At 51.1% G+C, this 23934-nt stretch overlaps 7 protein-coding genes across 7 annotated transcripts; 4 read left to right on the plus strand and 3 right to left on the minus strand.

Annotated features, from left to right (window-relative positions):
- Window positions 1-646: 646 nt before the first annotated feature.
- FIBRA_03579 (uncharacterized protein) lies at window positions 647-1939 on the minus strand (the record flags this gene model as incomplete). The annotated part of the gene is made up of 4 exons (XM_012325416.1): window positions 647-1272; window positions 1330-1459; window positions 1514-1658; window positions 1710-1939. 4 exons carry the CDS (start codon window positions 1937-1939, stop codon window positions 647-649), a joined length of 1131 nt encoding a protein of 376 aa, XP_012180806.1.
- Window positions 1940-2316: 377 nt separating this feature from the next.
- On the plus strand, window positions 2317-3661 carry FIBRA_03580 (uncharacterized protein; the record flags this gene model as incomplete). The annotated part of the gene is made up of 5 exons (XM_012325417.1): window positions 2317-2565; window positions 2627-2905; window positions 2964-3001; window positions 3056-3368; window positions 3419-3661. 5 exons carry the CDS (start codon window positions 2317-2319, stop codon window positions 3659-3661), a joined length of 1122 nt encoding a protein of 373 aa, XP_012180807.1.
- A 1094-nt stretch (window positions 3662-4755) lies between these two features.
- FIBRA_03581 (uncharacterized protein) lies at window positions 4756-6742 on the plus strand (the record flags this gene model as incomplete). The annotated part of the gene is made up of 6 exons (XM_012325418.1): window positions 4756-5337; window positions 5392-5433; window positions 5501-5578; window positions 5650-5716; window positions 5767-6644; window positions 6713-6742. 6 exons carry the CDS (start codon window positions 4756-4758, stop codon window positions 6740-6742), a joined length of 1677 nt encoding a protein of 558 aa, XP_012180808.1.
- Window positions 6743-7817: 1075 nt separating this feature from the next.
- On the minus strand, window positions 7818-9659 carry FIBRA_03582 (uncharacterized protein; the record flags this gene model as incomplete). Its single annotated transcript, XM_012325419.1, has 1 exon — window positions 7818-9659. One exon carries the CDS (start codon window positions 9657-9659, stop codon window positions 7818-7820), a length of 1842 nt encoding a protein of 613 aa, XP_012180809.1.
- Window positions 9660-11557: 1898 nt separating this feature from the next.
- Window positions 11558-13027, plus strand: FIBRA_03583 (uncharacterized protein; the record flags this gene model as incomplete). Its single annotated transcript, XM_012325420.1, has 1 exon — window positions 11558-13027. The coding sequence occupies one exon, from the start codon at window positions 11558-11560 to the stop codon at window positions 13025-13027; it is 1470 nt and encodes a 489-aa protein (XP_012180810.1).
- Window positions 13028-13500: 473 nt separating this feature from the next.
- Window positions 13501-14689, minus strand: FIBRA_03584 (uncharacterized protein; the record flags this gene model as incomplete). The annotated part of the gene is made up of 4 exons (XM_012325421.1): window positions 13501-13856; window positions 13928-14045; window positions 14107-14299; window positions 14352-14689. The coding sequence occupies 4 exons, from the start codon at window positions 14687-14689 to the stop codon at window positions 13501-13503; spliced, it is 1005 nt and encodes a 334-aa protein (XP_012180811.1).
- Window positions 14690-15907: 1218 nt separating this feature from the next.
- FIBRA_03585 (uncharacterized protein) lies at window positions 15908-19243 on the plus strand (the record flags this gene model as incomplete). The annotated part of the gene is made up of 8 exons (XM_012325422.1): window positions 15908-16084; window positions 16170-16660; window positions 16714-16874; window positions 16928-17140; window positions 17192-17323; window positions 17380-17540; window positions 17593-18268; window positions 18324-19243. 8 exons carry the CDS (start codon window positions 15908-15910, stop codon window positions 19241-19243), a joined length of 2931 nt encoding a protein of 976 aa, XP_012180812.1.
- Window positions 19244-23934: the final 4691 nt, after the last annotated feature.

Genomic DNA, 23934 nt, shown 5'->3' on the forward strand with positions numbered 1-23934 from the left:
ACGCAATACTTGAATTGCTCGCGGAGACATACCAAACTTTCCGTACTTGATGTATTTACTGTCTGCATAGAGCTCAGCCCTCGCGGACAATAAAGGGGCAAAAAAGAAACCGTTCGTGGCTTCGAGACTGTGCTTGGATCATGTCGACAATTTCGGAGCTACTAAATAACGCTGTTGCATTGACGTCGCAACTGAGTGCTGAGCACCTACATTATAGACATCGACACAGAGACAGGGCCGGGAGGAACTTTACTGGCAGTGAGTGAAAAACCAAATCCAACTCTGTCCCGATTTGTGACACCACCTTGCTAATAAATAGTCTCTTGAATGCCTAACACTCCCTAGTGGATAAATGTATTTTTGATAGAAATTGAATTACAAGGGAGCGATGTACACGCCGATCGCTATCCAGGTTCGCAAGCTAACCTATACGAGCTGTTAGAAATAATTTATACAATGTGCGCGCATGCGTCCAGAAGCCCTGTGGCTCTCCGCCGTTTCTATAGTCCCGATGTACTTGATTCGCATAGGCCAATGTAAATAGATAAATCAGTTGGAATTCCTTGAATGCAATTCTGGCTACCTGCTCTGATCATCAGTCAAAAATCCTGAATCGTACAACAGACCACAAACCGATCGTGCGACTTCACACCAAGCCTGGTGGGTGTATAGTGATGCGATCATGAGCATACAAAAACTGAGGCACCCCACTGAGCATGTCAATCTCATCATCGTCCTCCCAGCCGTCCTCCTCGTACTTCGACACAACCTGGTCATGCGCGCACCTCTCGACATTTGTACTGTTTCTGGCTGCCGTAGCTCGGACATAGTGCGTGTGCAACGCTGCGAGTGATCTGCGACCCCGTCTTCCCAGGCGTATGGACTTAGAGAGTCGCGAGAGTGCAGGATGGGTAATGTCGCGCGCAGCGAGTTCCTGGTCGATTTTCTGTAGCATGCGCCGAACGTTACGCGGAAGGCCCCATGTATTACGGGAAAAATATTTGTACCGCCGACACGTCGACTGTGGGGCGGTCGCAATTTCAGTCGCATTATATGAAGACTGCAATTCACTGATATTGCTCGTCGTCGACGGAAGAGGAGTTGAGAAGACTGGGCAATCTGGCTGGCTTGAAAGCGCGGACGACGAGGGAAATGACGGTTCATCAGGAGACGCCGGAGAAGCTTTAACAGGGATGTGGCTGCGAACAGTAGTCGCCAGGTCACTCGTGGTGATAACAATAAACGCTTTGGAGCGCTGCCAAATGGAACAGCCTGACACAAGTGCGGGATCAGTCGTAATAAAAGACTATGGCACAAGAAGAGATTTACTCGAAGCATCTGACGGCCGTGCATTATCTGTGGGGGATACTTCGGCAGTTGGGGACATAGGAAGCCAGTTGAGGGTAACCTGCTCGCCGCGCTCGCCCCCGAGTTTGTTTCTTGTCTCCTCGGTTGTAGACTAACCATGTATCAACGCGCCGCATCGAGTCAATGTAGCACGTCGATCACTCACCGAGATGTTAGCTCGTACTTCTACGACTTCATCGCAAAGGACGGAAATCTTGCGCGAGAGTCCTGTTACAATCCCCTTAAGCTGCTTCCAGAATGTTGTAGCACAGTACGTCGCATTCCGATACTTCTCTGAGCGGGCTCGAATGCTAGACGCACTGGTATAAAATCGCCAAGAGAGCAGTGTGGCGCAGTCTTACCGAATTAAATCCCGCCTGGTTACCGCGATATAATCACTGTTGACGAATATACCTTCCTCGGACACCAAGCGGAGAAGTGATTCTGTTTCTTCGAATGTCTGGTCGAACACTTTGAGCTTCGAAGATGGTAGCTGGCTCTTGATGACGACCCAGAGTATTTGCACTAAGCCCATGGTACCCAGTGCACCAGTAACCGCCCCAAATATGTTGTAGTCGTCTGAAGAAGACATCAGGATGAGAGCTGTTGCTCAATGGGAAAGCGGAAGTGCTCTTGACACTTCTGTGTCAAGACGGTCGACTCAGATGATGATGGGGATGAGCAGGCATGGCATACGTTACATATATGAGAATTTGATGATGAATCAACAGAGATGCATGTGTTGTCGGCATGGAGCCCGAGAAAATGTGGCGTAATTGTGAACATTATCCATATATCACTACAAACACACGAACGGCGGAAAAACAACGAGGCCCAAGGGCCAACTCACCTCGCGTTCAGGTATATGCGGTCACGTGAAGCTTGATTACTGCTGAGCGCTTAGAGGTTGAAAGTCGAGCTCCCAGTCCACCCGAAGAAGCTCACTCTCAACCTTCACTCAACCGGAATATGACCAGTGGGAACAAAAACCTGCCGTCTTATGCAATAATATCTCGCGAAGAAGCCCAGTACTACGAGGAACTAACAAAGAAAGGCACTTATGATCTCGGACCAACAGAGCTTTTCTGGAGGGATCGCCAAGCACACCTGGAGGACCATGGATACATGCTGAGAGCTCGCTATCATCCAGATTGGAGTCCATCCTGGTTGGGATCCTCTCGGGATCCCGCATTTTGTGAAGACTCAATAATCCTACATGTATGTGGTCCGTCCAGTTGCTATGCATGAAGCTCACTCCGTACGTTGCTCTTCTATGAAGAAATTCAATGTCATTGATGCTATTCGCCAGAACGATGGTTTTCTTGTAGCGCTCAAGACAACACGCAATAACAGCGGCGAAATCGCTATCGCTTCCTTTCTCTCTTCATCCTCACTCCGCAAAGACCCCTCAAACCACTGCATCCCTGTACTCGATACTCTACCAGACCCTTTAGAAACAAACAAATCGCTCTTGATTATGCCGTATCTACGGCCATTTAATGACCCCGAGTTCAGAGCGATTGGAGAGGTCGTCGAATTCGTACAACAGACGCTCGAAGTGTGTTTCTTTACCTGATGTAATGCTAAGTTCTTACGGCGTCGTCTGTTGAATACAGGGGCTCTCTTTCCTACATCGAAATTATATAGCACACCGGTAAGTCGCGGTATGACAGTCTTAGCTTGAAATCCAATGAGACAATTGTTTCAGGGACTGTGCAGCTGCGAATATCATGATGGATGGTCGACCGCTGTATCCTCATGGACACCACCCCGTTCGCCGTAACTATACCACAGATGGGGTGTTCGACGTTGTTCCGTTGTCTCGTCTCGACTGTCCCGTGCGCTACTACTTCATCGACTTCGGTATCTCCACGCGATTTCTGGAGGGATCATCGACGTACGTGCTCGGGAGACAGGGTAGAGACAAGGACGTGCCAGAGCTGTCATCTGAGGTACCATACGACGCGTTCAAGGTGGACATCTTCACTCTCGGCAATCTTTACCGCACAGAGTTCTATGAGGTCATTAGCTGCTGTTTATCTCCTCTATATGCGCACTGAGACGATCACAGAAATATCATGGCCTAGACTTTCTACGACCGCTTATAACGTCAATGACACAACGCGCACCTGATAAACGACCCACTGTTGAAGAAGTCTTGGGGTCGTTCCAGGACATTTGCGCATCGCTGAACAGCGTCACACTCCGATGGCGCCTTCGATCACGGGCCGAGTCTCCTCCAGAACGCGTGTTGTACGACACCGTTGCAGTCGCTCGGGAAGGCATATATCACCTAAAACGACTGGTCGCATAGTGGTACGCATTGATTTTCTCGTTTGTTTGTTTATTTGATTTCGGCGCCACCAGATCGATCCACTGTATTGTTTTTAATCGCGCATGTCATAATCGCACTGCTCTCGCTCGCTATACACACATACACACACTAATTCATTGGAAAGAACATTTGAAGGGTATTGTATTCTACAATCACCAGTACGGCGTTCATTTATATAATGGATGTAATGTATCATCTCTCATCTAGCTTCCTCTTTCAGTGGGGCTTTTGTATGATTGTCTCCTTGTTAATATTCATGTGATCAATCATCAACGAGAAATCTGCAATGACAATCCGTCACGAAATGGATAAGCAGGTAAACTGGCCACCAGCTCTAGGTGTCTATGTTTGTTTTGAAAATTTCGCCGCTTATCTGTTGCGCGTTTTGATGGCGTCTTGAAGGCTATTGAAAGCAGTGGACTGGGAGCATTCAGAGGGTGAACTAGTTGCAAGCAGAAGGAGATACACGAGACGATCTTAATCACTAAAAACCTGAGGCTTGATTTATTATTCCCGAAGAAGCATCTCCTCGTTATATAGGATTCTGCTCTCCTCAACACGTTCACAATTTCGATGTCCATGCTGATATAATGAGTTTCAAAATAGTCAGTTGTGTGCACACACTGCGACCAACAGGCGTCGCGTCTGCATCTTGAAGGGGGTCTGTAGGATATTCGGGGGATGTCTGTCTGTCTGGACCACCAGCCTCTGGCGGCACACAAGCTGAGCTAGCGCTGACCACTGGCAATCACTCAATGACTTCTTAGAGCTCCACAAGGTGATAGATGATACCACGATTCTCCAGATCAAACCGCACTTTGTTTCGGAGAATGCAAACGAGATTCACACTCACTCGCTCTGCAGCAAGAGTGTTTGTAGCCAGAGTATGGATGTAGACATATCAACGTGAGTTGTCCAACCCGGCTCATAGTGTCAAACACTGATGCAATCATGCGTCCATTAGCCATTCGACGAAACTACAGCTGCATTGGCAGTGCACTAGTGACCAAGGTACTGTCCTGGTATTGCCTCAAAAGAGCGCCAAATTGAGATTTATCAGGGAGCACCGAGCAATGACAGATTATATTATCAAGAACTATAATGACTGGTACCGACTTACCACGACGAGGATTGGTTTGACAGTCGACAAGGGAGATATCGTATTCATTAGTGGGTGGGTCAAGGCTTCGGAATGGCTTATCGGCACGATTGTTAGTGGAGGCCACTCCGCTAAGCTCTCCATCCAAGCTGGGACTGATTCCGTCGCTAACGCTTCCTTTTCAATTTCTGGAACCGAGACGCATGCTCGATGCTGGATCGAGCGAAGGAGTGCGTACAGTACTAAACCGGAGATCGACGATGCGGCATTGGGGCACGATATAGGGCACGACGTAGGGAATAGGAAAAGGCAGAAGAAGACAAAAAAAGGGAAGCAGAGAGCTGAGGAGGCGACACCCACACCCGTACTCAACCAGTGCATTTTTATGCATTACTACAAGGTCAGGCGCCGCTTCTTGATACCACAGGTAATCAGGGCTGCTGCTGGTCCGTCTGAGCTACCTTGGTCTCCGCGGGACGATGGCGATGACAGTGATGGTGCATGGGCAATGGAGACGTCAGAAGATTCCCTCGAGATGGTACCTGCAGTGGAAGCTGTATGTTGCTTCAACAACTACTCATTGTCGTCGAACTCAACATTCTTTTTGTAGTCGTACGACCCAGTGTGCGACGTCCTGGACTATATACTTGATGTACGATATTCATTCATGACTTATCACTTTTGTGAGCCCGCTTACGCTGACCTTTCGCACTGAACAGAACTCCACAGCACAAGTTGCGATTGCAAATACGATGAACGTTGCCGAGCTGCAGGACAGCGCTGCAATTCGTGGCATGGTAAGTATGCCGTGTCACTTAGTTGACTTGGTAGTAGTTTCAGAGCTCGTACTGAAGCATTTTCTGCGAAGGTGGAGGGAAACGTTCGACGCATACTCGATTATCTAAGACCAACCATCGTTTTCAAACAGACTGGAGGTGAGACTCTGCATGACAGCCTATTGATTGGTCTGACTATTCTATAATAGTTGAGATGCTTAGTTTCACTGGCAAAGTCGACCAGGAAGAACTCTTCGGAGACCTAGGCGACACGATGACCCCAAAGCGAACGGCAAACGCCACTGGGTGGCCAAGTTGGTCATCCGGTTCGCGCAAACCACAGTTGTCCGGCGCACTGAGCACGTCAATGCCAACCCCATCGCAGGATTCGAACGTCCAGAGCTTGATGCCCTCAGTCTATAGCAGAGATCGTCCGCTCATCGCAGCCAACCCGGATCCTTCACGTTTATTTTCACCCCTGAGCACGTCCCTAATCTCACCATCGCAGCATTCAAGCGCCAAGAACTCGATACCCCCAGTGTTTCCAAGATATCAATTATATGCAGCAAGTCCGGACCGTTTCGATGACTCGCCGAGCTCGAGTACATTGTCGACCGTCGACTCAATATCAGTGCAGCATTCGAACATCAAGAGATACATGCCCCCGGCGTATTGCGGTCCTCCATCTATTATAGCTTACCCAAAAATCTCGTATCCTTACACTGCAAAAGATCCCATACACCTCCCTAGCACAGTATCCACCAGCCTGGGATCACATAACTTCTCCAGCAAGCAAAGCGACCATCGTCCGTCTCAGGAATCTCCTGTTCGTCTGCTTCCTCTGCCACAGGAAGCACTTTCTCTCAGAAAGATTTCTTCCTCGGGAGATTGCGGTATTGCATTGGACGACACATCTCCTGGCGGACTCAAACGTCACCTTCGTGCCTTCCATCAGAATGATCCCAATTATGATTCGGAAAGATTGACGTCCTACTCATGGGGAGAGGGTCCAACGAAAGAGTTTCGTGGGGAGGTCATGAAAGCCCCGAATCTCGCTAAGCACATCGCATCGGCTCATTTGAAGTTGGTTTCTCGTGTCAAATGTCCTCAGTGCAACGACTCATTTTCTAGACCTGATTCATTGGCACGCCATAGGAAGTTCTGTTGTCACGATCCAAATTGTGATTGACTGCATTATGTGGTTGCCGTTGTACAGGGAAATTCCTTTTTTTTATTTATTTACCAAAACGTGCTGATCTGTATGTGATGGATCCGATACTATTGTAGAAAAGTTCAATCAATGACTGGTGAAGCTTATTGCAAGTGTGAACCGAATGCGTCCTGGTGTATATACAACTTCATAATCCCCTAGCCAAGAGTTCAATGTTCAATACGAGCATATACCTAATGAACAAGATTCAAAGCTTATGTCGTTGCTGGTCAATCAGGTCATTGCGAACGTTTACGTTGCTGATGTTGTACTATGCCGCAGGTTTCGGTATGCTGAGTTCGTCTACACATGCGCAACATCTCGCATGAGAGAAACCTACGTAGGTCCCCGTGTCCTTAGTGACGTCGAAGCGAGAGACCAGGAAACAACGCATTTTTGCGGTTCAAAAGAAATGTTCAGCCACTAGAACATAGAGTGCGTGATGATAGTGAGGAATATGCATGCGGCCGTGAGGCCTCATAAAGCGTCGTTAGTCACTGATATATGGTGTCAAAAGTAAATGCATATAGTATGCATTAGGGTTATTACTGAGCACCAAATACCAGAAATTTTACTCACCTCCCGGGAACAGAGGCAAGCCCACTCCAAAACTTTCCCTCGGTCCAAAAACCTCTATATTTATGTGTGTGTCTACGTACGATAAAAAAGGGCTCAAAGCTTACATCGCTGCCAATAAATCAGGTCGGTATGAGCATATACGTTGCTGATATTGTATCCATCGGGTCTCAGTATGGCAAGTTCGTCTATGAATGAGGTGCAAATATTCTGCATGAGAGGTTTTTACATAACTCTCATGCCCTTGAGAACGCGGGGGGGAGGGGCTGAGGACAACGCATCTTTTGTGACTAAGTGGAGGCGTTTGGGCACTACAACATAGTGCATAGTGATGGTGAGGAATATCGCAAGGCCTTATCACCCGTTCACTGACATATTGAGTCAAAGTGAAAGCATTAGAGTTATTAATACTGAGCACTACATACCGGGGGCCAACCGAGGACTCACCTCCCGGGGGCAAGAGCAAGCCCACGCTTATTCCACAATTTCTCCCTGGCCGTCTTTTAACAAAAACCTCTTCACGCCGTCTTCCTTGCCCCACGGCACCTCGTCCTCCCAATGGCTAATCACCACACACGCCTGCGTCTGCAAGAGCCCTCCCGCGCCGTCCGCCAAATACCGCCACACAGCTTCGACCATTCCATCGACCATGCCCGCCCACACCTCGTCCAGCAACACTAGCGGCGCCCGTCCTACGAGCGCTCGCATGAGCAGCACGATGCCCTGCTCGCCCTGGGACAGGTCGACAAACCGGCGCTTCGCGAACGCCTTGTCCTCCTGCGCCTCATACGACCCGTCGACCCTGCGCCCCGTCCACGCGCGCGGGCCGAGCCCTTCGAGGACCTGCCACATGCGCCTGACGCGCCACGCCTCGAGGGCCCCGCCCGACTCGAGCTCGGTACCATCCTCGTTGACCCCGACGCGGAGTGCGCCGCGCGGGACGAACTCGCCGCCAAAGCCCGTGCCGACGACGTCCCACACGCTCATACTGTCCCGCCGCGGGAATGCGCTGTGCAGCTCGGGGGACACGCGCCCGATGCGCGCACCGAGCCGCACGGTCGGCCAGCTCGCGCGGTGGCGCCCGAAGAGGCGGAGGCGGTCCGATTGCGCGAACGACTGCGGGTGCTCGCCGGTGAGCATCGCGAGCAGCGTCGTCTTTCCCGCGCCGTTTGCGCCCATGAGGTGCCACCGCGAGTTCTCGTGGATCGTCCAGTTGATGTCCTTGAGGACGTGACGCTCGCCGTAACGCACGTTGAGGTTCGTCAGGCGCGCGACCTCGTATCCGAGGGCGCGCTGGCCGGGGGCGGCGTGTGCGGGTTGCGCGGGGTGTGCGCCGACGGCGGAGCGGTACTGGCCTTCGGCCGCGGAGGCGAGTTCGGCCTTGGTGCCGGTGAGGACGGTCCGATCTGAAGTGACGAGCGCGACGTGGGTGATCCAGTCGGGTAGGCCGTCTTTGGGCCGCATACCGAGGATGATATGCGGGGTGGACGGATCGTTGGATGTGTGCAGGGAGTGGAGGAAGTCAAGCATGAGAGAACGCGTCTGGGCATCAAGGCCAGCTAAAGTAGAATAGCCATGAATAAATGCGCGTATATGAGAGTGGGTCGTGAACGCACTAAGGGGCTCGTCCAACAACAGCACTGCTGGCTCGGATAAGAGTGCCTTCGCGATTCTCGCCCTCCGCGTCTGTCCATTGCTGAGCGCAATGAGAGGCAAGTCCAACAAGTCGGTCAGGCGTAGTTGGTGCATCAGCGCGTTGAACTTTACGCGCTTTTCTGGGTCTCTCCAGAGAGGATCGACCGCTTTGAAATTAGACAGGGCAAGACGGTGAATAGGTCGTGCTGTCTCTGGGAAGTAGGTCTCGCGAAGAGTCCGCCGGTCCTCCTCGCGCATAGCACCATAGCGCGCGGTGTAGTCGAAGAACTCACCGTGTGGGTTTGCAGTGCGCCCACAGCTGACGAGGCGCACGCGTTTGGTGGGATCTTCAAATCTCAAAAACGGAAAAACGCCTCTCGGAGGGGGCGGGTGAATACGACGCTGCCCCATGAGCGCTTTGAAGAGGGTGCGTTTGCTACTACCATAGCCAGCGGTGACGACGGCCCATGCTTCATTCGGATTGATTTTCCAGGTAACGCCTTGGAGAATGGGCTCGGCAGTGATTGGGTCGCCTTGGGAGAAGATAGACGACGAGGGGATGTCGAGGATGGGTGGCTCGCTCGACTGTGATACCGAGTCGCTAAGATATCGAAGAGGCGAGACTCTGAGCAAAGAGGGGAATAGGATGGGACGGCGACGAGAGCATGCTACACGCAGCATACTTGAGCACGCAAGACCAGCAGCGGCCGTCGCGGTTTGAGTCGAGCCATGCTTCAGATTTACAGCGGCTATGCTCAAGATCACATCGGGTATCGGTCTCGCTCCCTTGAACTCGACAGTAGCGCCGACTGAGCATTGTGCGTGTGCAGCAGCTGAATGATATGTAGCTTCCCAAGGTACGTATATGCATCATACACCGAGAATACTCAAAGCCGATGTGGAGAGCGCGGTCATGGACTTTAAGCACTGTGGAATGAGGACAACTCCGATCCCAAGCTTGAAGCGGCCGAAGGATTGACAAAGTAGTGGAACAGCACACAGAGAGACGGATGAAACTTGCCTCAGTATATCATTACAAAGTCAGGCATCGTTGCTTCTTCCTGCCAAAAGTCATCAATGCAACTGCTTCATACTTACCTCCCCCTCCCTCAAACGAGTGGTGGCAAAGGGCGACGCGCACAACCTCAGAATTCTCCAGAAATGCCTCCCGCTGTGGAAGGCGTAGCACGCGCTCTTCTCACAATCTTTGCTTTCAGATCGACTTAACTGTCTTGTTGCGACCGTGATCCGGCGGATGACATCCTTGACTACATACCCATGTATGTCACGAACTTCATGGCTCTCGACTTTCGCTTCGCTGACCCGGCCGATCTTTTGCGTTGAACAGAATTTTACAACCGAGATTGCGATTACAAACACGATGGAATTGTCGAGCTGCAGAATATCGCAGAAACACGTGGAGTGATGAGTTTTCTCATGTTTGATTTCATTGCTGACCTCGTGCCGGCTCATGCGCGCGTTCCTCGCGAAGGCTGAAAAAGAGTTTGATTGTCTACGCATATTTCCCGTCTCAGCCCAACGATCGTTCCGGAGCCGGGCGAAGGTACGAGTCTGCGCTATGACGGCACTGGAAAATCAAAATGTGGCCGGCGCAAGGCCTACGACAGGCTACACATCGACATCGTGTTGATGGCATCGTGCTTCTGACAGGGCTCAGGTGGCAGCTACTTAGAGTCTTCTGATAATAGTCTTTGCTATTGTGTCTTCTGCGCAAATAACTCTTGCCCTCAAACTTCCAAAATATCGATAGTGAACACAGCGGAGGTCTCGATCCTCCTTGAAGCGGCAAAGTCTGTGACCGTGGGCATACCGAGTACGCTCAAAACAGAATATACTGGCCCACCCGGCGAAGTGAAATCTCGTTTTCAATTGCTTATCATGTCAAGTCGTCGGTAGGCGCTTTATGTCTGTCGGTAGGCGCTTTATGTCTGATAGTGATGATTGACTGGTCGCAGCCGCCCAATGTGCCAGCCGCAAGTAGATAACGCCCCTGAGGGCCAAGCTACCAAGCCCGTACATTTTGAAAGAGCTACTATGTGATACCTCTCATGCGTTCATAACCCCGAATCCTCAGTAGTCAACTCAGTCCTCGTCTGCTTCAATCCAGTTTGTATTGAAACAATTGAAGAGCCTTATTGCGGGAAGCTTAGGCATTTATGCTACTTTACTTCCTCATTTTGACTGACGGGTGTATATACAGCCCAGCGAGTCTCAAATGCACCACTGCTTTGAGGTCGACGAGATTCTCAATGAAATTGTCGATTATGTGTACACAAAACCCCGCCCACAGCCAAGTACTAGAGTTTGGGGTTGCCATGTGCCATCGACGAAGTCACCTATGTGGGACATGATCATGAGGCCATCGCCTGAATATGATACAGTTGCAACCCTAGCACTTGCGTTGACCTGCAAATTCTTCAAAGACATGGCTCTCAATCGCCTATGGCACACGCAGCCTTGCATAGACCAAATACTACGAACGTTGCCTTCGGATGCTTGGCGGGAAGATGGAGTGAACACGGTGCGCGCAATCTTTCTTTCATCGTCTTGTGCGAATGATGGTATCGATAGCCGCATTACAGCTCATTACGCGATTGCTTACTCCTGCGGATTGGGAGCGCTTCGATTACTATGCAGCGAAGATCAAGGTGCTAGATCTTTGCGTCCCTATCCATTGTCGTGACCCATTCAAGAATAAAGGCCATCATTACCTTTTTGGAAGACGACCGACACCTTTGCTATTTCCCCAGCTGCGCATCCTTACATGGTCCAGCACAAGCGACACTCATCTCGCTCCCCTTTTAGTTGGGGAGCAACTTGAGAGATTGAGCGTCACCTTTATCCCACTGGCACCCGGGCACCATAATAGGTCTCCAGAAGATTTACATGCTGTATTTGGCCCTCTGCCACAGTTAAAACGCCTCCATTTTTATATCAATCGCCCTCATGTAGTTCCCTTGCTGGCGTGGAATGATCTCCACTCATCCGACAAACTAAATGTGCTCCACGTCAACATGAGGCTCCATCCGGACGATATGGTCCGTTTAGCTCTCTTGCCATCCTTACAAGAACTCCACTTCGTCGTGGAATCCGGAGAGGATCTCGTCCCGCTCTTGGCAGTCCGAGATCAGCCCATCTTTCCCTCCCTCCACACACTTTCTCTCAGCAATTCCCGCCAACACAGTGGTGCTTCCGTCCGCTCATGCACCGCTCTACTTCAAAAAATTCGACCAGGTGTACTGCAGGACGTCGGCCTAGAAGTCTTGGGCCCATCGTCGTCTCTCGTGCGCGACCAATTTTTATCTGCGTTGTGCAATCATTCTTCAACTCTGCATAAAATGCGCCTTGTTGACGTGCGAATTGGCCACACGCAATCCCTCCCTATGGACGATGTCTTCCGAGACCATGACATGATCTCTCTTCTGCCTCTCACCAATCTCACTCATCTGCAACTTTCATTTGTCTGTCAATATGATCTGGGCGACGCTATGTTGCTTCAGATGGCAGCTAGCTGGCCTGCTCTGGAAAGCCTTAGAATCAGCCACCGCACTGATGTTGGCTGGAGACAGAGATCGCGTGTGACATTCCACGGGCTCGCTGGACTAGTCAAACTCTGTCCGTACCTATGCGAGCTCACCTTAGCGATGGACATCTCACGGATTGGTCCAGAACACGGGGAACTTGTGGGGAACCGGTATGTAGCTACCATCGATCTCCTAGACTCTGCGATTGTCACACAGGACGATGAGGATGTGCTCGCCAATGCTGCGCGGTGCTTCGCAACACTGTTCCCCAAACTCGAAGAGATCTTTTCCTCCAATCCACTCTGGCAACTTAGAGCTGGGGAGCAGTGGCGTGCCTTCCTGGATGCAGTGGAGGCATGCTGGGCCGCAATTGTGAACAGGATCCGTGTTTTGGACCCGACCAGACGTCATATAGCCAGTCTGCACGACAATCGCGGCGATCCACGTCCGGGTGCTTTTGTGCAACCCCACATGGTATGCGGATTGGGATTGCACTATAACTAGTTACGTGGCTTATATGCCCAAGAAGTGAAGCTGTGGAGGCGGTAATGATACTACTCCCCCGAGCGAGCTGCAATCATTGCCGCGGCTGGGTTTAATTGAAGATGTACCACGCACCACTTTGCAGTACTAGTATTGATCGCGGCGTAACTTTCAAGAGCTTGCAGCTAGTTTAGCTCACTCAGTGTTGCATTCGATGTTTCTTTTTTGATATTGTACTCAATGATGCAGCCTTGCAAAAAAAGTCAAAAGAATAGCATGACAGTCATCCTACGGAGCAAAGTGGATAGTACATATAGTATGTACAGGACATGCATACAGCATACAAGCTAACAGAGTTCATGTGCACGCATATCTACATATATTTTCACGACCCGGAGCAAGAAAAGAAAGAGGCCGGTACGTATGATGCGCCTATCGTACAACTGCGTGAATATTTTATACTATGGTACAGCGTCGTCTACGACGACGACTCACTACAGATTCGACTGTATTCCCGAGATGTGACACAGGGCATTGCAGGCACGCATGGCCGCGTTCGAGAGCGCAGTACCCAACCAGTCAGTCCAGGCACCGATCACCTCTAGTTTGACGACCCAGGCGATGACTGAAAGCACGATCACTGCATAGGAAAGGTCGAAGACCAGTAGCAGCGCAATCTCAGAGTCCGCGTACGTCCGCTCCGAATTATTAGTCAGTTGATCGCGAAGGGCGATGTACGCCCATAGAAATGTGACGCGAGCCATCTCGAACCAGCGGAGGGGACGCAGGGCTCCCTGCAGGAGCTGCGCACGTTGCATCCGCACTCGGAGGGTTTCGGGACTCGGAATCTCTGGACGTCCGTGAGGAAATGCAAAACGTGGATCAGACGAGTTCGAGTCAACGGAGGCCACAAACACGCACCAACAGCTCGAAGTAGAGGCATTTTGTCTCCGGGAAAGAGTAGTTTCTGTACCGCAAGACCGGACATGGTGTGCGGGCTTGCTGGTTGAAAGAGTGATTTGCGGGACATGTCAACAAACTGCCCGAAGAGATAGCCCGATCAGCATCTCGCATGTTGAATAAAGTTTGAAAGGGCGTACAAGTATATTTTCTAGATTCCACCTGCACACGATCTTGCTGAGGTCGAGCTCGCCGCTCGGGCCCAGGGGCATATCCATAAACATCTCTGGTTGCTCCTTGGTGCGATATGGTGACGGCGATCGATAATTGAGCGAAGCCTCATGGAGCGCAACTGCCTCGCGTAAGCTCTTGTACCAATGAATCCGTACATGCCTGCCGAGCTGTCAGCACTCCGAGTCTACGGTGGCGAGAAAAAGAAACAGACCCTGGCGCAGGCTTCTTCCAGCTGTCTTTCCTCTCTGCGCAAAAGGGTATTGTTGGCCACCAAGTGTAGTTCCACGAACGGTGGAGTTCGTCGTACGCGATCTCCAGCGGTGCGCGAGAGAGGACTCTCGTCTGGGAGCGATTTTGGACCAGTTGTAACATCAGGGCGTATTTCATACGAAGTTGCTCCCACAGGGGTAGCCACTGGTCGTAGAAATACGCATCGAATTTCAGCGCCAGCGCTGTTGTGCGCGAGCGTGCGCTCTGAAAGGGCAGGATGTAGTAGCAGATGCTCACAAAGAGAGACACGCATGCATCAAGACCGGCGTTGGGAGTCATGGCGTGGTAGTGTGCCAGCTAGAGACGGCTTGAGTCCTAAAGCCTGAATACAAAGGCCGGGACTGTCATTATATACATGTCGGCCACAGCAGTCAAGCTTCAAGAGCCGTGTCACGAATAAAGCAAGTCATGTCCGATTTTACAAGGCCTGCCGTTGTCGAGTATCTTGCAGTTACTTGCGTTGTGACGTCGCATTGTAAAGCCAGTTTATCGCCAAGGCAACTGTTACCTGAGGAAGCATTTGTAGACAAGAGAAAAGCGAGCGCAAGACAAGGCCAGCCACATCGGCTATGCGCACTATGGTTGTGTGACCACTGACCGCGTCTGCTTCAATTACAGTATGTAGCGCTCAAACGCTCATCATTGGCTCACTAGTATTCATCATCCATTATGGTGTCGATTCTCGCGACATGGACGAATACGTGTCTCTACAAGAGTTTGTGTTGGGGGATACTCATCAAACGTTCTCCGTGCTTATTTGCACAGGTCGATCTGCGCTATCCAACTGCACTCGGCAGGGGAGCACATCCTCCAGCGCTTTCAATCTAATAGTTGGTTGAACTATGTGACGGCTGCACTGGTCCGCAACTTGAGGCGTACATCGCAGAAGATTGCGAGATGTCACTTGGATTATCCTCTCTTATTTGTGACCCCACCATAAGTGGGGTAACGGGGTCGCAAACTGAGCAACCCATGTTGATATATCGAGTATCATACTAATGCGCATGATCCAGTCGCTAAAGTTTAGAGTCCTTAAGTTGTTACTTAGGACAAGACTACGAGTTCGTGTAGTACAAGATGTAGTGTATAGGATATGGTCCTTGACGCCTTGCTCACCCTGAATTTCATCATTACCAATATCTTTTGCTGGCGATAAAAATACTGTTTGCGCTTTAATGTTGAGTTTATTTCCTTCCCTGTTGGAACTACAGTGTTTCGGTGGTCCTTGGGACTCCAGTTCGCATATTTCGTTTTGTGCCCCCCACACTTCGAAATTACACTAGATTTATCTACAGGAAGTTTGTAAAGTACCTTCGAGTCCTCTATAAATTATACTGGAATAAAATATGCAATATGTATCGACGAAGTTTGCCCACAAGACGAAGGCAAGTTGCTCGACGCGAGTGATGACGTCGACGTCTCGTCCAGACGCCACCGTGCGGCCCCGAAGGCTAAGAGAGCAGCCGAGGGCTTGCTTTCGAACCACGACCATCCGCCATGGCTTTGCGCAGCCTGGCAATTCCGTTCAGGTTTGCCTCTGGCCCGGTCACTGCGCTCACTGTTGTCCTCTACGGTTTCATCTTCTGGCTCGCCCTTTACACCGACGAACTATTTGATGTCCCTAAAGACACCCGAGGCCTGGATTTAGATCGCGCATATGCAGACCTTCACAAGGTGGGTGAGTCCATCTATAAATGCGTACACTTTCCTGCATGACTTGCTGTCGCAGCTCAGCGATAACTGATGTCTTCTTGCCCAGATAACATCCCAACCACACCCCTTCTTGTCTCACACCAACGATGACGTCCGCACTTACCTCCTCTCTCAAGTCGAATCTATTGCTGCGGAATATGACCATGTCCACGTTTCTGACGACACGATTTCCAACGCATCCTGGGTCGCCGACGGTCCCGCCGTTTACTTCGAGGGTAACAATATCCTCGTCAAGATTGACGGCACTGATCCCCCCCTCTCCGCGCCGCATGCCAAGCCCAACGGCATCATGTTCTCCGTGCACTTCGACTCAGTTTCCACTGCACCGGGTGCGACCGACGACGGCATGGGCGTCACCACGCTCCTCGAGCTGATCAGATATTTTGCTACGCCTGAGCGCCGACCACGGAGGACGGCTGTGTTTTTCTTCAACAACGGAGAGGAGGACGGGCTCAACGGCGCATATTTGTACTTTAAGCATCCCTGGTCGAATCTCACATCGACGTTTGTGAATCTCGAGGGCGCTGCGTCTGGAGGGTTGGTCTCAGCATATATGCTGTCATTTCGGTGCTCATTGACGCTTCTTGTAGCCGGCCCATCCTGTTTCGCTCGACGTCGTTGGCACCAGTCCGCGCCTTTGCGTCCGGCGCCATCTCCCACCTTCAGGCCGATGTTTTAAGCTCGGATGCGTTCAAGCGAGGCCTCATTCGCAGCCGTACCGACTTCCAGGTATATGCCGCAGGGCTCAAAGGTGTGTTTCAAAACCACACAATGATTCACTAATCATAATACATGAACCGGCAGGCCAGGTGGAGCCAATGTCTGGCGTGGACTTCGCATTCTGGAAGAACCGTGCATACTACCACACGCCCTACGACTCGATCCCTGGTATGGGATATGGGGAAGGCCGTAAAGCACTTTGGTCCATGCTTGAGGCTACACGTGGAGCTGGAATCGAGCTACTAAACGGTGATGATACGAGTAATGATAATGGTCAGCCTGGGGTGTACTTCGATTGTGAGTTGCTCTTTCGTGATTGCTCCTGACTTCACTAAAGGCATTCGGAAGTGTTTAAATACAAACTAGTGCTCTTCTCTCTGCAGTCACTCCTTGTTACAAATATTGTCATGCTCGTAATCGCGCCGATCACCACATTGATATTGCTCGCAATGCTCTTTATAGTTTCTAAAAAGTCACTGCGTAAGCTTCAACTGGCCTGTTTTCGTTTTATTGTTCATTTTGTATTTTTCGCGTAGAAGAGCGAGCCGTCGAAGAGAGCATTCAAAGTGGAAGCTGGACAAAAGGCAAAAAGATCCTTCGAGTGATCTTGGGCTGGGGCCGATTTTGGATAGCTCTTATTGTCGGCATAGCTGCTCACGTCGGGCTGGTTGTCGCCTTCGTTAAGATTAATCCTTATGTGAGTTTGTAGATGCATCTTCATCACAGCATCGGTCCTAACGCCTTCACAGGTCGTCCACTCGCATCCTTACCTCGTCCTTGTCACGTTCTTGTCCCTTTCATTCCTCGCTGTCACTTGTCCTCTCCAGCTGCTGCAATTTATCTTGCCCTCCTCTCCCTCCTCTCAGAAGCTCGCAGTTCTCCTGGAGCACTTCTTGCTTGCATGGATACTCCTCATCGTTGCAACCATCCAGATACAAAAATACAAAATAGGTGGCGTGTATTGGATAACTGCGTGGTACATTTGTACATGGCTTGCGTCCAGTGTCTCCCTAGTGGAGGGATCGGTGAGGGGGCTCAAGGCTGCAGAGAATGCGCGCAAGGCTGGACTGGATCTGACGGTGGACAGCGACTACGATGAGAGTAGTGGGGCGGCACGGCGGCTGGTTAGCGGGGTCCGGTATGATGCACAGGAGCACCCCGACGGCGAGGATCGCGGGGACGAACAGGAAGGGGAGATTGTTGAGACAGAGCCAACGGAGATTACCCCGCTCATTCATCAGCGCCGACGGAACGTCGAAAACGGCGGCGTAGCGGGGGCAGAGGCGAAGTATAAGGAGTACGGCTGGTGGATCGCGCAGATGCTGCTTGCTGTCCCCCTGCCCGCGCTGCTCGTGTTCCAGATTGAACTAATTCAACTGCAGAGCTTGATGAATACCCTGGTGGATGGGAGCGACCCGGTGATAGGTGCGTCGTGCAGTGAGAGTGCGATGCTGCCTGTTGCTGACTGGTGCCGAAACAGTGTATGGGGGTCTTGCGATTCTATCTCTAATCATTTTCATTCCGCTGGCGCCGTTTGCGCATCGAGTGCACCCTTGGCTCACGCTCATCACGCTCGTAGTCTTCGTGTTAACTCTGGCTGCGTCTTGGGCTGCCCCCCCGTTCACTCAAGAACGTCCGTTCAAGGTGTACTTTCAGCAGCAAGTGGAGGTTGACATATCCTCAAACACACTTCCGCACAGTCATTCGCTCGCCATGTACCCGGCAGTAGGAGACGTTACCGTGACACAGTCCTCCAATGTTGTGCACGCAGTGACGGTACTGACTGGCCTAAGTGGGTACATCGACCGTCGCATCGTCCCCGAGATGCCGTCATCATGGGGTCGAGATGTACGCTGTCATGTCGACAACGTGACGCGCACCGGGCTGTATGCGTGCGGGTGGGAGAGCGAGCTGTTGCCCTCACCTGGAGGCACCGCGGGGAACGACATCACACCGTGGCTCGATGTGCGCACAGCGCGGCTCAATGCGACCAGTGCGACAATCTCCGTGCGCGGTGCGAACACGCGCGGATGCAGGCTCTACTTTGACCGGCCCGTCACGCGCTTCGCCGTGCTTGATGCGGCGCGCGGGGGCGTGCCTGCGGAAGGCCTGCCGGGGTACGAATTGCCAGAGGCGGGAACGCGCGAGCTGCGGCTGTGGACCCGGACGTGGGGAGCTGGGTTTGAGGTCGAATTGGGGTGGGAGGGCGCGGGACCGCTGAGCGGGCGGGCGGCGTGCGAGTGGGCAGAGTACGCGAGTGCGTCAGCGAGCGGGCGGGTGTCAAGCGGGAGCGGGCTCATTCCTGCGCTGGAGGAGGTGAAGGCCTTCTTGCCGCTGTGGGCGGTGCCAACGAAGGCGACGGATGGACTTGTGGAGGTGTGGACGCGGTTTGAGATATGATGGGGTCACGGTGCGGTAGGCTTGGAGTGTGGGCGTGGGGAGGTAGTGTTGCTTCGCCCTGCGCTGTGGTCATTTAAGTTATTATCGGATTGGTCTATTCACGCTTGTTCTTTGTGTCCTCAGCTTGGAGATCTCGATTCGTTCTCATTATCTTTGTATACTATCTCGGAACCGTATGGAAGCCTTTGATTGAACGTTATCTAAGCTTGCAATGAATTTGTCGCACGACCACTCGTGGGTATGGCTCGACATGATCTTTCTCTTGAGACTTCGGGTGCTGCAGACGTGAGTTGTCGCAGATCTCTGAATTACTGAGAGGGTCTACCGGGGAGTATCGGCCTGCTGTAGACTTCGAGAGTGAAAACAAGGAGGGACGACGGGTGGCGGCGAGCATCAGAATTGCAATTGCATGAGTCACTCTACGGTAAAAAAGAAGTTGAACATACATTCGCCGTCCTCTCGTCGACAATGTACACGATCGGAGCGGTTGGGCGCTGGCAATGTCATCAAAAAAATACAGAGGTCTAGATAGCTCTCCGCCTTCGCCACCGTCTGACATTTGACAACTGAGTTTGGTCTCGAGAGCCAGTCCTGTGATTCCAAATACCATGATGATCTCTACAAGGATGAACAACTTGCATCGTGTGCTCATATGGATTGCCGACAATGATTTCAGCTCTGTGGACGCGTTCTTTGAGGAGCGAGTCTATAGTGATTCCAGGTCCGGGAGTGCTATCCTTTATCGGAGAATCCGGAATGTACTCCGGTGCGCGTTGTATCGACTAGGACATTCGATGAACATGGTCGCTGAGTCAGTCAAATGACAAGCGTAGAATCACAGCATCGAGGCGGTCATCTACAGGTATCCGGCGATATATGCTGAGTGCTGTGCACATTTGCTATAGTAATTGCAGACGAAAAAGTAGAGTAAATAAGGAGGAAGGACAACTGATCGAAGTCTTACCGAATACGAGCAACGAATGTTTTCTTTTATTCGTGCAGCCAATGGACCAAGTGCAATATGTAAGATGCGCGTCCAGTAAGTTGTACTTACAACCTAGTGTATTGTGATTCGTGCCAGGCTTAACCAATAGAACAGTGTGCATTACATTTGGTCCTGTTCACGTTAGATTGACCTGCGCATGCGCTGGGGTATAAAATGAGGGCCCGCATGTGGACTTGTCTTCAGTTTTTTACCACACTCCAATCCACTCCAAACACAATGTCTGTGAGTGGAATTTCGGCTCTGCTAATTCTTGATATCCGTCGCTGATTCACTCTTCGACTTAATTGCAGGACACCGCAAAGTGCGCTAAGACCGAGGCTAACGGCGGTTCCTGCAACTGGCCCGCATGCGGCTGCGCTGAGCCGCCAAAGAGTAAATGAGCATGGGACCCATGATGCCTCTGTCGTCCAGAGGTATGTCTTCTCTTGAGCCACTGTTGAGCCAGATATATCTGACAGAAATCTCGTACAGTGATGTCCGCTCATGGCGCAGATATCTTCGATTTGTATTGGGATGTTGCCACAGTTATCGGGCTTGTATACAAGAATTGATAAATTTGTTCCATTTCTGAGTGTGGTTTGTGTTCGGTGTTCGGTGTTAGAAGATACTGCGGAGATGCTTGCTAGTCAACTCAACCAGCCCAGCAACTTACCAAGGATTATTCGAAGAGAGGCCAGCTGGGCGATTTAATGGCTGGGTACTGTTAAGGCTGTAATCATAACTATGTAAGCACGCCGTCTCAAGCAAGTCACAAGCCAGCCTTCGACTTTGCGGGGTTTTTAGGAGAGCAGTTCAAGTTTGGGAAGTTGAGCATGCGCATGGCTCGGTACCTGAACCAGATGTCTGTTATTGTGCAAAGAACTAGTGCGGCTACCGACCCCTGAATTTAAACATACAGCACGACCACCGGGTCTGACCGTCGGGACCTAGACGTCTGCTTTGGTGAGCACTATTCAAGGCCGACTCACCTTGGCCTGTGTCTGCAACTGTTCCGCACCTGGCGCTACTGACAGGACATTGACTGTCCTCACCCGAAGTTTCAGCCTGTACGCCGATCACAGCAGCTGAAACTTGAACAGTTCAACTTTGCAAACCAACTTTCACGGGTGAAACTTATTTGAAGCTACCTTGATTGTCAAAGCTCTCTTCTCTTCTCTTCGTCTCTCTGTTCAAGTTTCGTGGCATATTTGCCGCCGTATAAGTAACTGAATTTACGCTCCGCGTGTATCGAAATAATTTTGCATCGAAAATACATAAAACTTTGAAGTACCGCGTTCCGGGCGTTGCCGGCCACAAAACTGACGGAGGTCGGGGTCCCATTTTCCGGTCGCCTCGCTTCGAACAGCTGGATGACCTTACGGACATGGACCCCACAAGGCGATTTCGGTGAATGAAGGCGTGGTATGGCTCACTCTGGATGGCGGTTCTCAAACCCTGGTGGTTTGTCACATCGTCATTGGTATGTTTCGAGTGGTATAGGGCGAAGGTGGGCAAATCGATTTCAATACAGGCCGACTTACTCATCTCCTCCAGATGTCGCGATCCTCGCAGATCGAGGCGCTGGAATGACTTCAGGTGGCTCATGCCCAACGACAGGGAAAGCATCGCGGAGGTGGATGTTGGTGTAGGGCGACACAATACGACTTAGTCCTGGTTCATTTCTGTCAAGGAGGATCTTCCATTGGATGTGCATCTGGGTGGAATGTACTGATTTTCTGGATAACCACGGTAAGCATTTTGATACATGCCTTGCCAAATCCGCCCCTCTTACCCTCTTTCGCTTCCCCATGTTAATTGACTCTGTTCCCTCGTGCTTACCAGCTTGTCTGCATCATCCACGCAGAAGTATGAATACTACGGTGTGCGGTCGGATCTCTGCTATGCAGCACCCGTCAGGCTACAGTGAGTAGTTCAGGTTTTGGAGGAATATCCTGAGTCTCACGCTCTTGCAGTTGCCACGCTCTGCGTTTGTGTCATGTCCGGTTATGTGTCGCTCACCCGCCCATCCACTTGAACGGTATGTGTATTGCGCTGCTCTCCCATGTTGTTATGTGTCTAATTGCGTCATCTTGTCCTGCAGCCTCGCGTTGTCCTGTGCTGCACGTCGCACACAAGTCTTCGTGTGCTATTGGAGGCTGCCCTGTCTGGCACGGTGCAGCTGGTCTAGTACGATTTGGATTTCGTTGAAGCATCGGAGAGACATGGAGATTCACACAAGACGGAGTCATTGATGTGGCCGCTTCGACCAACACGCTCGGTACCCACACCCACATGCACTCAGTGAATTTCTGCCTGCGAGCGCCGTTGCGCTGTGCGCCTTGCTCGTCTCGTCTGTCTCATTCTGCCTTCCCTACCATGGTCTGTCCAACTCGACGACGTCGCACTGCAAATTGGACATATTAGGCACAGGAGACCAGACCCCCAAGCCTTCCTGGTTACTTCCAGACACCCTCATTTTGTGTCTTCGGGCACTCAGCTATAGCACATACCCCCCTCCTTTCTTCCTTTCCACCCTAGCACACAACACATCTGTAGTCAACGACGATGCGCAAGTGTTGTATTGTGCGGACCCGGATGACGACGGTACCGACGGCCGCAATGAATCCCAAGCCCCACCGACTTCCGCTCGAAAGACAAGGACTAAATCTCCTCGTCCGTATTGTGTCCTTCGACAAATCCTCGCGGGCGGCAGGTTGACGCGTGCTGGATGGCGATTGCGAGAGCCACTCCGACGCCGGGCGGCGTCAGAAGCGGGCCTGCTCCCTGTCTGTGCCAGCCCCTCTGTCTGAACACTTGGAAGATAGCTGGGCTTGTCAGGATGGCCATCGGGAGTGAGCCGTACTGCATCCTCTTGCACCGAAATTGACTCGTCCATGTCCGCGAGGTCACCCAGCCGCTCGAAGCGGGTCAATCACGAGATATTAAATATATGCGATAAGAGTTTATCAAGTATGGTATGAATAATTTTACATGCAAATTCTGTTGTGTACATATGTCTCAGCTGTTTATGCAATGTTTACAACAGTCTTGTTATATCACATTTGTTGCCATAAAGCCATGTGAGAGATAATTTAGTATAACCTCTGGTGTGTCTAGTGTGTATATATGTTGGTGTTTTGTCTGTTCCTGGAGGTGCCCTTGTTCTGTGGTAACTTTGGTGTGTCAGTCAGACTGCAATGAGACCATGGATCTGGTGGGCCACAAGTGGTGTAGAAGACACTGCTAGTGAATGTGAGCAAAGGTAAGTGGTAGCTAGGACAAGAGGGCTTGAGCAGTTTGTGTGGGCTTGTGAGGCTGGTTGTTCATAATTGAGAATGAAGAGATATTTGGATCAGTGTGGCTGTAGTCATCATCCTGCTACCTGATTGATCAGTTGCAAAACTCAAAATAGGGCCATGATGTAAGCATAACTCATAACTTGCAATCATGTGAGGAAGATCTGGTCTATAATATAGTATGTCATCTGCCAGTCTGGGCAGCAATGCACATGAGGAAAACTGAAGAGTACTAGTAGGGCTTACAATCTAAAAGCCAACATTGTGTTGATCACAGCATGCTTTTTGCAGGGCCAATATGGCAGCCAGGGTTCTGCTGATGATGGTTCTCATTCTCATATCATCTCCACAAACATGTTCTCTTGTCACAGTTTTCTATATATTTTTCCTATTTTTATTACATTTTCTAC

Source organism: Fibroporia radiculosa (assembly GCF_000313525.1).
Source record: "Fibroporia radiculosa TFFH 294 genomic supercontigs, scaffold2117, whole genome shotgun sequence".
NCBI classification, from domain to species: Eukaryota; Fungi; Basidiomycota; class Agaricomycetes; order Polyporales; family Fibroporiaceae; genus Fibroporia; species Fibroporia radiculosa.